Here is a 12375-nt window from a genome sequence, read left to right on the forward strand (position 1 = left end):
TAGTAATGTCAGAGGTCCAACAGGCTGAAGAACTTCTCTGTCTTGTAGAGAATTTACTGGCTACTAGGAGAATTCTTACTCCTTAACCAGGGGAATACTATTTGTCTGTGCTTACAATCAGTAAGTAAATAAACAACAACAAAAAAAGTTTAAAGTACATGCTTAAAAGTATTAGTTTAGATTTTTCTCCCTGCTTGTCCCTTGCAGAACATGCACCTTGCCTCAGATGCTCGCTCTGCCCGAGCGTACAGGGATGAGCTGGACTCTCTGAGGGAGAGGGCAAACCGCGTGGAGAGGCTCGAGATGGAGCTGGTTCGCTGCAAAGAGAAACTTCACGACGTGGAGTTTTACAAAGCTCGCATGGAGGCAAGTGAAAATTAGGAGAATAATTTGCTGAGTAATCCTTAATGTTTGGCTTTTGTTGTGTTACTGGTTCATGTGTCACTTGTCACTGCTGACCATAGCAGAACATCAGAGCAAGTAGAAGTTTCATAACATACCTAATAGCTATTGACTGAACATCATTAAAGCTTCTTGCAGTAGAGGAAGTACTTGGTGCCCACAAAATAAATGCTCATTAGTTCTAAAGAACTCTGCTTAGTTCAGCATTATGTGGCTAAGCAGGACAGACCTTTTCTGGATGCTTTTTCCTAGAGTCCAGATCATTAGTTTTGTTTTAGGTAAATTCCCTCTGTTCTAGAGTTGTTCCTTGGACCAATGTTTTATATATCATCTACCAATTAGTGAAGTGAATGTCTGGGTGTTTTTCCTTAGGGTTTTGTAGCAGATGCAACTGTTGTTAAAATGGCATTTTTAAGGATGACCTCAGATGACAAATTCTAGCCACCCCTTTTTGCAACTGTTACTCGTAGTAGAAAGGAGGAAAAATTTGGGCCCTCCCTAGTGTCATAGGTAGACTATGTCACTGAGAAGTGTATGGCTTTGTTCCAGTAGTAATGTCAGTTACTCAGCTTAGTCACCTGCAGCTATGCCCATCCTGGAATTATTAATTGAATTAGGTTGCAAAAGACCTTAGAAATCGTTGGCCAAACTCATTGGCCCAGCATGGCTGATGTTAGTAGGACTGTTCTTACTTACTGTTTTTTCAGTTTTTTGAGGAATTCACACCAAAACTCCCAATAATCCACATACATAACAGTTCAGCTAAAGTCAGATAAATATCCAGACTGCAGAACAAATGGAGGTTCAGTAGTGGACAGCCTCACTATAATTAGATAAAGTTCCAAGTCTGAGGTAGAAGAGTGATGTTGCCAGGCCTCTGGCTGAGAGCACAGACCTTATTTTTCTGCTCTATAAACTCTACTTTGTAGGTGATTTTTTCCCCCCTTCTTTAACCTTAGGGGGCAGCTAGCTGCTGCTTCTTATGAATAGGTTCACTAAAATGGATGGTTACTAAATGTAGTAATAGACTACAAAAGCCTGTCTTGCCTCTCGGTAATTCCCGGTTTGCATTAGGAAGTACAAAGCTCTGCCTCTCTGTGTTTTCCTCCCTCAAGCTGGCAAATCAGTTGTGTTCTACCCTGGCACACTGGCTATCAGTGAGCCATCTTGATGTTCCCTTTGTGACTCTGCACTGGAGGTGCTTAGCTTTACCTGCTGCTCAGATAATTTACCTGGAGCTCAGAGAGGAGTTTTTGTCTCCCCTTCGTCTGAGATCAAGGGAGTAGCCTCTTTGCTTGTCCCAGAGCCAGCAGTTTCCTGCACTGCTAATCTTGCTTAACATAGCATTCAGTTAAGAGACCTTCATGTTAGTTTAAACTTCCTTCTAACTCTCCTCTCTCTCTTTTCCACCCTGTCAGTTTTTGGAGGAACTGTGGAATGTCAGAGAGGAGTGCTGGCTCTCCAGGGATATCTCCTTGCAATACTGTCATGGTTAAACTCCAGCCAGCAACCAAGCCCCTCACAGCCACTCACTCTGTGAGAATTGGGTGTGAAACCTGGGAAACTTATGGGTTGGGATAAAGACAGTTTAATAGGGAAAGCAAAAGCCACATGCTCAAGCAAAGCACAACAAGGAATTAATTCACTGCTTCCTATGGACAGGCAGGTGTTCAGCCATCTCCAGGAGAGAAAAGCCCCATCATGTGTAATGGTGACTTGGAACGTGAAACACCATCATTTCGAATGTCTCCTCTTCCTTCTTCTCCTCACTTTATATACTGAGCATGATGCCATATAGTCTGAAATATCCCTTTGGTCAGTTTGGGTCACCTGTTCTGGCTGTGTCTCCTCTCAGCTTCCCATGTACCCCCAACTTCCTCGCCAGCATGGCAGCTCAGAAAGCAGAAAAGGCCTTGGCTCTGTGTCATCCCTACTCAGCAATAATGAAAACATTTCTGTATTATCAACACTGTGTTCAGCCAAATCCAAAACACAGCCCCATACTAGCCATTTGGCCTACCCCAGCCAAAAGCAGCACAAATACAGTAGTGGGACCAGAAATATTTCTCATCGATCTGGCACCTGTCCAATTTGGAGCCATAGTGTGGCCTTTAGCAAAAGTCACTATTGTAGGAGCTGAGCTTTTCTCATGGGCAATAGGATTGCACAGCTGTCTGCAGGGTGCTGTGTGGTTTAGAATAGACAGCAAGTTTCACATTCTCACCACTCCCTCTCCCATTATTGATCAAGTTTTGGCTCAGCCATGGACTGACAGCATTGAGCTGCAGGCAAACTCCATTGGTCTCAGGCTGGTGCATTCAGAGGATTCCACAGGGCCCTATTCTGTGTTTTTATGGTCATAGTGTGCATACTAGCCAGTATCCAACTTTCCATGGGGCTTCGGTTTTATGTCAAATCTGACTCAAGTCCTCTGCTCCTCTGAAAGAAGAATTAATGTCTGGGGACAGTATATTCTCTACTTAGATTTGTTCAGGGATGTAACATGGTAGATATTTTTACCTCTAGACAGAACAGGGACTATTCCTTTCATGGTATTTACTGGTTGCCAGTGGCTTGCTAAGCTCTAACCCTTAAGACCTGAAGAAATCGTCCAGAGCGTGCAGTGAAAATGTAGGTGTGTTCAGCATCAGCCATTTTTCTGTGGTAATGTGATACTTGAAGGCTCACAGGGTCTTGACAGGGTTGTTAATAAGCAGTTGCCAGATTGGCAAGTGAGAGAAAGAAGATTTAATGTTGTGCATCAATGCAGAAAGCTGTTAAATGAATCCTTAAAATCATTTTCTTCCTGGCATTGCAGGAGTGCAGAAAGTTTACATCTGTACATCAGGGTAACACGTTTAGGGCTTGTGTGGTGTTTTCCTTCATATGTCTTGACAAATTCTTCAGGTGACATTTTAGTTGAACTATCATTCAAGAAACATGAATATCTTCTGGAGCCTTCCTGGTGGGGTGGCTTAATGAGGTCACAACTGTGAATGTGAAGGAGCAGCTCAGTGCAGAGCTTCCTCCACAGAGGTGCTTGTCTGCAGTGCAAAGTTCCCTTCCAGGATTCATCTCTGCTGAACCTTTTGCTGTTCCACAAGATGAGATTATTTTCTAAGGCCAAGGAGTATGCTTTGCCCAGTTTTACTCCTTCTCACCATAAACAAATCTCTGTGCAGGATGACAGAAGGAATATCTTGTCAATTAAATAAAAACAAAAGCAAAAACATCTCCTGTATGTTGTCGTATGAGTGTTCAATGCTTGATTGTCACAAGATATTCCTTCCTAACATTAACGGTGTTATGGCTCAGTAGCAATAGCTTCTGAGCTGCCTGAAGGCAAGGGTTTGAACTGGGTCTGGGTGCATGTGCAAATTCTCTCTTTTCAGATTTAAGCTATTGCTACTTTAGTTTCTGAAAATGTTTCCCAGTGGCAACACACCCAGATTGTGCAACCACTTATCCCCAGAGTTAATTGTAACTATCCGAATGCACAGTGTGCATTCTTAAAGCTATTTCAAGTTACAGTTGATAGGGCATCAAACCACAATATGGAATTCATTCTAGAAACTGCAAAAGCTGAGTTATACTCAGTGTATTAAATAAACAAAAAAAAAAAAAAATCCACAGACAACTGTTCTTGTTGCTGATTTTAAAATAAACTTATAAAATAATGTTGGTGAATTTGTTAATTCAATTTAAAATGAACTGGAATTCCAGTGGAAGCAGCACTACCCCATGACCACCACTGCTGACTGTCTAACAAGTGTGATTTGTAGCCAGATAGATTTTTTTTAGGTCAGCTGTGTTATTCCAGCAACTTCTGGGAGATGTTAGTGCTGACACGTTTTAGTTAGGACAGCTTTGCTTCCCAGGCCTAGAGATGTAACTCTACAAAGCTCCCATGGACTAATTATTTAAATTATATGAACTTTTCAATATTAAGACAACCTCAGATCATGGTGATCTGAGAGTGAGCAATGTCTACCTCACCATAGCAGGCATTTCCACCTGGTTATTAATTTAATATTTCATCAGAACTGCTTTGAACTGGCATGACTGCCCATCCTGGGTGCTCAATGGAAAATGCTTCAGTTTTCCATATACTGCAGCTCCCACTGGTGTGTGGTTTGTACCAGAGCCTGCATATGTGTATGTACTTGGCACATAGTTTGACTCTTGATGAGACACTAAAATAACTAGTTCTTGCTTGGTAGGCAGTTTTAAGGATAGTTATGAGGTCATGTCTTTGAGGTCAGACACCGCTTTAGTTCTTAGGGCTGTGGTCCAGATTGAGTGTGGTGATCTAGCAAGGTAAACTCTTGGCACATTTTTGTTTCATTACAGATATTCTGGCAGCTTCCATAACACCCAGCAGTTTTTATGCCATGTACTTCTTCTGGTTGTCATCTGTTTAGTGTCAGCCTTTTAAGTTTGCCCACCCTGAAGTGACCCTGTTAGATCAGACTTGACCCAAAATGCAGGTTCTGTAACCTTGTGTTTCAGTATTATTGTTATTTTAGTTACTTGCATACTCAGACATTTTAATTGAAGATTACCTCTTCACAAACACTGACATACTTGTCCTTTTAAAGCTACTGTAGTAGGGAAATTTTTTCTCTCATGATTTGCAAGTTGGTAGCTGACCCACCAAGAGATCAAGGGCAGTATGGTACTGCATTAGGGGGACTTTCCGTATTATGCCATATGCAGTCAAGCTGCAACAAGCAACTATGACTATGAAAGACTTTTACATGATGGCTCCCTGTAGTATCAAAAGGCAGAAGGGGAGTGACTGTCATCAGATACTCTTAACTCATTCTTTGCATCTATCTTCTTTTTTTTTTTTTTTTTTTTTTTTTTTTTTTGTTTGTTTGCTTTTTGAATAAGTGAGCCATATAAGGCTTCTTAAGACTGATTCCACCCCCAAAAATGAGAAGGTAGTTGCTGATTAAGCTGTGGAGTGATTTGCTCATGTCTGGTGATCTTTCAGGAATCTTCTTGGTTTGAATGTTTGTGGTCCGAGACCAGACATGAACACTGTGTCAGCAGAGACATCACATTTGAATTCTGTTATTCAGGAATAAACTTGTCGAGCATTTTGTCCTGTTTGCACATTTTCTGGTTTTGGAAAATTTCATTGGAACAGCAGAATGGTTGGGAAGAGTAGGGAGGAAATCAGAGAATGACAAAGTTTTGATAGAGAATCAATCTGCTTCTTGCCCAGTTGTAACTCATCTGGGGAAGATTCCTTACTGTATCCATTTAATCTTTGAAGTGCTGGAGCATTCCTGCCATAGAACATTTGTCTTGGACTCAGGACTTATGGCAGGACCAACAAAAGTAAAAGCAAGCAGTGAGATATTATAGCTTAAAATGAGACATATTTGATAAATGTGTTTAAAACATGACCAACATTTAATGGCCAGATTTCAGGCTTTACATATTTCGTGTTTCCAAAATAAGATACCTGAATACACAGTTTCATTTGTTATTTGCAAGGAACAGTTGCAGTGCAGTATAATTAGCCTGTTTCTAATGTTGTGGCTACAGCAAAGTAATAAATTAAACTTCTACTCAGTAAAATCAGATCCAAAAGCTCTAATGAATAAGTGACGTGGCTTGTGCAGTTCATGCTCATGTGTTTTTAGTGGGGAAGTGGCAGGGAGTGTTAAATATAAAACAACTTGTACTGTTCAAGTGAATTAAAATTCTGTTTGTGAGAGAGAGAGAAACTTTATTAAACAGACATTTGCACACAAGAGTACTGAAACAGGAATGTGAATCTTGAATGTATTAATGGATACTGTTCCCTGTCGCTTGAAAGTAAATAATCTATTTTGAAGCTGGGAAAACAAGGGAATATGATGAATTGGCAAAGGAATTGGTATTATAACAGTGGAATTGGAACTGAACAGTTGCTCTTCTGTGTGCATCTCTTGATTTAGCCTCATATAAAGCAAAAGAAATTCCATTAAGCTTGTAAAATTCAGGGAAAAACCCTAAAAAATATTAGATTTAGTTGCATAATGACTCAAAGGTAATAAAACATAGTATCATCTCTCATTAAAATATTATGTTAAGGTCTTTCTATGAAACAAACATGTCAGATTTCCTTCTTGTTTTCTGCAGTGTAACTTTATGAAATTCACTTGGTCTGTGAAAAGTCAGTAAAAAATTAACATTGTTACTTTTTTTCCCCTAGGAATTAAGAGAGGATAACATCGTATTAATTGAAACAAAGGCCATGCTAGAAGAACAGCTAACCATGGCAAGAGCTCGTGGTGATAAGCTGCATGAATTAGAGAAGGAAAATTTGCAGTTGAAATCGAAACTTCATGATGTAGAGCTGGTATGCACTTTCTTCTTCATTATGCTAATTTTTTGAACTTTCATTTCTATCCTTACATTACAAAATCAAGTCACAGAAACTGGTGGAGACAGGCAAATTAATGGTGCCTTTCAAAGAGGTTTTTTAGATTGATCTTTCTGTAAGTGAATTCTTGAAACAGTGTAATGTTAACAGTGTAGATATGGCCAATGCTACTTTGTATGAGACTGAGTTTTATTTTATGCAGAAGATATATCACAATTTTTAAATAAATTTTTAAAAGACTGCTTTCATACATTTTGTTAATGGGGATACTAAAATCTGTTTAAGTAAAAACCTCTTAGATATAGGAAATTAAATCTACTCTAGTAAATAGTCTTTCTTATTGGAAACAAAATCCCTAGCCATTACAGCATCTTTAAGAATCCATTACCACTGTAAAAGACACAAAATTTTAAAATTTCTTTATGTATAAATCTGAGATACGGTTTATTACTTCATAAATAAGGAAAGGTAGTAACTGGGAGACTATTGTCTACAAACAAAAAGCAATATTGTACTTCATAAACCCACTAGAAATAATAAATACTTGTATTTTACTTAACAGTCCTCCTCTTATCCCACCATGATTTGCATTCTTGTGGGTTTATCTATACAGGGTTTTCAACAGGTTCTGTTGGAAATAAAAATGTAGAGGATGCTGTATGGGATGACTGAATCTCAATGTACATCTGTGTCATGGGGTGAGGTGTTCCTCAGGGATCCATATTGGGACCAGTGTTACTTAATAACTTCATTTATGGCATTGTCAAAGGGGTCAAGTGCACTGTTTAGATGACACCAAGCAGAGTGGTGTGGTTGACACACCTGAAGGATGGGATGGCCATCCACAGGGACCTGGACAAGCTCGAGCAGTGGGCCCATGGGAATTTCATGTGGCTGAACAAGTGCAAGGTGCTGCACCTGGATCAAGGCAACCCCTGGTATCAGCACAGGCTGGGGATGAACAGATCAGAGCAGTCCCTGGGGAGGACTTTGGGGTGGTGGTGGATGAAAGGCTGGACATGACCCAGCCATGTGCACTCACAGCCCAGAGAGCCAAATGTCTCCTGGGCTGCATCCAAAGCAGTGTGGGCAGCAGGGCAGGGGAGGGGATTCTGCCCCTCCACTCTGCTCTGGTGAGACCCCACCTGGAGTGCTGCATCCAGCTATGGGGTCCTCAGCAGAGGAAGGATGTGGACTTGTTGGAGTGAGTCCAGAGGAGTGTCTCTGTAATGATCAGAGGGATGGGGCACCTCTCCTGTGAGCAAAAGCTGAGAGAATTGGGTTTTTCCCAGCCTGGAGAAGAGGGGGCTCCAGGGTGACCTAATTCCTGCCTTGTGGTGTCTGGAGGAGCCTAAAAGAAAGATGGTGAAAGGCATGTGGTGGTAGGACAAGAGGGTATGGCTTCAAACTAAAAGAGAGTAGGTTTAGATTAGATAGTAGGAAGAAGAAATTCTTTACTGTGAGGATGTTGAGGCACTAAAAGAGGTTTCCCAGAGAAGATGTTGGGTGCCTCATCCCTAGAAGTGTTCAGGGCCAGGTTCAACAGGGCTTTGAGCAATGTGGTCTAGTGGGAAGTGTTCCCTTCCCAGTGCAAGAACTGCATAATCTTTAGTGTCCCTTCCATCTCAAATGATTTTATGATTCTATGATTCAGATTATTATAAAGGTTATGTCATGCTCAGCTTTTCCAAAGTTGCTGGAAATTTTTCGTGCTTTTCTTGAGGAGTTTTTGGGTGGGTTATGGTTTCTGAAGAGTTGAGTTCCCACAAAAGCAAATGGCCCAAATAGTCACAAGTAGCAACAATAGAGTCATTCTCCAGATGTGTTTTCAGGAGTTAGAATTCAAATTATGAGGCAGGTGTTACTTGCTCATCCATGTGACTGTGTTCAAATTGGATGTGATGAGTTGAAGCTCTGCAGAATTCAAGGTTCTGTCTGAAGAATTTCCAGTGCATCAGAGCATGACGCTACATGTTTTTGAAGAGCTTAGCTCTGGAGACATCTTGAATCCAGTCTGCCATACTCATCCTGGCTTGCAGTGGCCCTGTCATCAGCCAGTCCTGCTGTCATCCCCTTCTCTCCAAGTGTATCATGGACCAGAGCTGGTGCTAAACAGGGCCAGTTGGGCTTTGCTTTCTGTGGCTTATACAGGTAGCCCACAGCAAATATTTAATGCTGAAGATGTGTTTCGTTATAAAACCACAGTGTTTAAGGAGATTCTTCTACCCTCGACATACACTGTGGTTTAGCAGCTCAGCCTAGAATCTTAGAGATGAGCTGAACACGCTTTCATTCACATGTGTCTTCCACAGGACCGGGACACAGACAAGAAGAGAATTGAAGAGCTGCTGGAGGAGAACATGGTCCTGGAGATTGCACAGAAACAGAGCATGAATGAGTCTGCACACCTAGGCTGGGAACTAGAACAACTGTCTAAAAGCACTGATCTAGCAGACAGTGAGTACCAGCTGGGGTAGCTACGGTGTTTATGGTCTGTTTCAGAATAAACAGATTGGTTGACTGAGATGGGAACAGAAGTTGAATCCGGGATTGGAAAGCTTCCCTCATTCAGCCACTTGACTTTGACCTTGATTTTTTTAAATTTCTAAAATGTATTCCTCTTCCTTTCACTTTCCTTTGAAAGCATCAAAATATTTTGCTTTTGTTTTGTTCATCACTGAGAAGAGTGACTTTGAAGTATCACACTTTAATAACATTTTTCTTTAAAAAAAAAAAAAGCTTTGTAAATGACACAGCAGAAATGTCACATTGAATATTTCTAACTGAATGGTTGGGTGGAGTCTGTGATCTTTAGTACAGTTAATAGAGACAATTAACTGGTCTTTAAGTCCCAGGAAGTAATGTATGCTGAAGTCATTTATTTTTACTAGATACTGAAAAATGTGTGCAGTTAAAATAACTGGCTGATTTTTTTTTTTTTCTTGGAGTGGTTGATTTGATTTCCGTAACTATCACAAACAACTAATTCTTTCTTCACTGGGTGGGTTTTATCATTGTTTTCTATGTTTAACATTTATTCTGTCCATCATACCAGCCTAAATAACAATTCTAAGTGGAACTTGGGAAATATAAGCTGTATCATCTAATTCAACATGCAGCTTTTATTGAGTATTCACCTTATTTTGCTAAGACTTGCATGCTTGGCTTTGTGTACCAGGAACAGTTGAACTTGAAGACAAAGGAATAGAGTAAGCAGATGTGAAGTTTTCAGTGAAACTGTCTAGAATAGCTTTATTTTGTAAAACAGCTGTGTATGTGGCTGACACCAATTCTGAAATCTTGCTGTCTAGGATCTGAGTTCTCTTCACAAAGATTAATGGCTAGTTAATTGTTACTTCTAAATAATAATCTTGCAAAGCAGGTTATGTTAGCCTGAGAAATGAATGTCACTCTATTACTCCTGTGTAATCAAGGATACTGCTCATTGTGTTAGTGGAGGAAAAACACAGTTCTCTCAAAACTTAGGAATTTTCACCAAGAGTATTGCAAGAAAATGTAAAAATACCTAAATTTTATGGCCTGTTTAAAATACCAAGTTTTGTTCCCTTCCTGATTTGCTTTCACTATTGATGTAATAGAAGGAAGAATGCTAGTTACCTCTTATTTACTGATTGCTATAAAACATAACTTTCAATATTTGCTTGAGTGATACATCACTGCACTAATGTTTAGCATTTTAGCACTGGAGCTTCAGAAACACTCTGATTAACCAAAGAAAAAGAACAAGAAACTGAGAACATCCATAGACTTGTAGTCAGTAGGAAAGTAAAATGATGAAGGAAGCTGGATTTTTTTTTTTTTTAAGAACATTTAACTTTAGTCTTTTATTTCATGGCAGTGCTGTATTGATTTTACAGTAATTATCTTTAAGAAGTTTTATTTCAATCTGCATTGCTGTTTTGGATGCAACTTGTTTGTACAAATAGTCAGATTGCATAAACTCTTTTGGAAAAATCTGTTTCTGGATAGCAAGTCGAGTCTGCTAGGGTGGCAGATAGAAGATTTTACCAGCTAGTTTGGTATATTTTATTAAAAACAGTGTTAAAAATAAGCATGGAAAAAAGTAATTTAGGTGGACTTTACTTCAGAACAGAACTCAACTGGAATATTTAGTTAATGTTAACTATTTGAGTCTTCACTTGGACCAAAGCTCTCCATGTGTTGCTCCATAAAAGAGACAGACAGGATTTTACTGATCTCAGAAACTTGCCAACTTAAAGTATTCAGTGTGCTGTAGTGCTTATTTAGAAGGAGTTATTAATTTTCTTAGATTTAAAGACAATTTTAAAGTCAATTTCATATGAAATGTGGTTTTGAGGTGATGGGTAGCAATTACTTCATGTGAACAAGAAGGTTGCTCTTGTAATTATTCAAATGCTGGGCAGAGAAATTAACAGAGCAGTGAGGCTTGTGTGATGGATTTTGAGGCTGAGAAGTAGTGAGACTTTTGATCTACAAGCATTGAGTAAAATAGTATCTCTGTCGTAAAACTTTAATAAATTTTGTTAGTTCTGAGATTTCAACTTCAGGTGCTTCTCAGATCAGCATTCTGATGGATGTCCTGTGCCTGGGTACCTAGTAGTAAATTATTTTCTGTGATTCAGCATACTCTTGTGATGAAGAACCTGTAAAGATAAGCACTGGAATTCTTTTGTTAGAATTTTCTCTATTACTAAATGTAATCAAATACCTGAGTTTTCACTAGCTCTTGGAAGTGCACCACCTTGCTGTTTCAGCAAATACTTAGCAGGGGTTTACTTTTTGCCTCAATTTGTTTCCTGTGGTAAAAGTATGAGATGGTATTTAAGAAGAGTTAAGAAAGTAAGCAACTTTTGAGATGGCTGTTCAGATAGTACCCTATTTATTTAAAGGTATTAGTGGTTATCTGTGAAAATGGGTCCTGTTTTTAACCAAGTATTTACTTATCAGTCAAGCTGAAATTGTAAGACTGACAGCAATAATCTTCATCCAAGTGGATCTTGTGCACCTCAGGAGATGTTTGTGAATTGATTAGTGCCACCTTCTGCTTCTCATGTTTCAACAGCCAGAAAGTCCTTTGTGTTTGAGTTGAATGAATGTGCTTCGAGTCGAATACTGAAGCTAGAGAAGGATAATCAGAGCTTGCAGAACACAATCCAAGAGCTGAGAGATGCCTCCTTGACCTCCAGAGAGAGCAGCCTAAAGTTTGTGGAACTGGAAAAGGAAAATCAGCAGCTTAGCAAAAAGGTAATTTGCTCACAGGAGCAAACAGAGCTCTTAGTTTTTTTAAACACACTGCACAAAGGGCTGTGCAGCATTCCTGAATGATGAGAGTTTTCAGGGAATTCACCCGTGATCTCTGTAAGACTGACCATGATTGTGGTCTGTCTATTTAATCACATTCTAATGCAATTAAATGCTAATAATTTTATTTAATGCCTTCTGCTTCACTGCCTGCTTACCTGCATCATTGTTAGAAAATGTGGTTGTTCCTGTTAAATAAAAGCTGGTTTTCAGTGCCTGAAATTGTACTGTTGGTTGTGTCCCTTTCTATTGTCTCACAACAGTCACTACTGGGAAAGGAAGCCATGGTC

The 12375-nt window shown here is 39.6% G+C and overlaps 1 protein-coding gene across 1 annotated transcript in view; it reads left to right on the plus strand.

Annotated features, from left to right (window-relative positions):
• The window catches only part of CCDC88C (coiled-coil domain containing 88C), a 95818-nt gene that overhangs the window by 51870 nt on the left and 31573 nt on the right, over positions 1-12375 (plus strand). Inside the window, exons 10-13 of the mRNA XM_083863633.1 lie at positions 208-366; positions 6611-6757; positions 9094-9238; positions 11847-12028. Of these exons, the coding sequence (XP_083719759.1) occupies positions 208-366; positions 6611-6757; positions 9094-9238; positions 11847-12028 (633 nt within the window). The remainder of the gene's footprint in view (positions 1-207; positions 367-6610; positions 6758-9093; positions 9239-11846; positions 12029-12375) is intronic.

Source organism: Zosterops lateralis, assembly GCF_965231275.1.
Source record: "Zosterops lateralis genome assembly, chromosome: 6".
NCBI lineage: Eukaryota > Metazoa > Chordata > Aves > Passeriformes > Zosteropidae > Zosterops > Zosterops lateralis.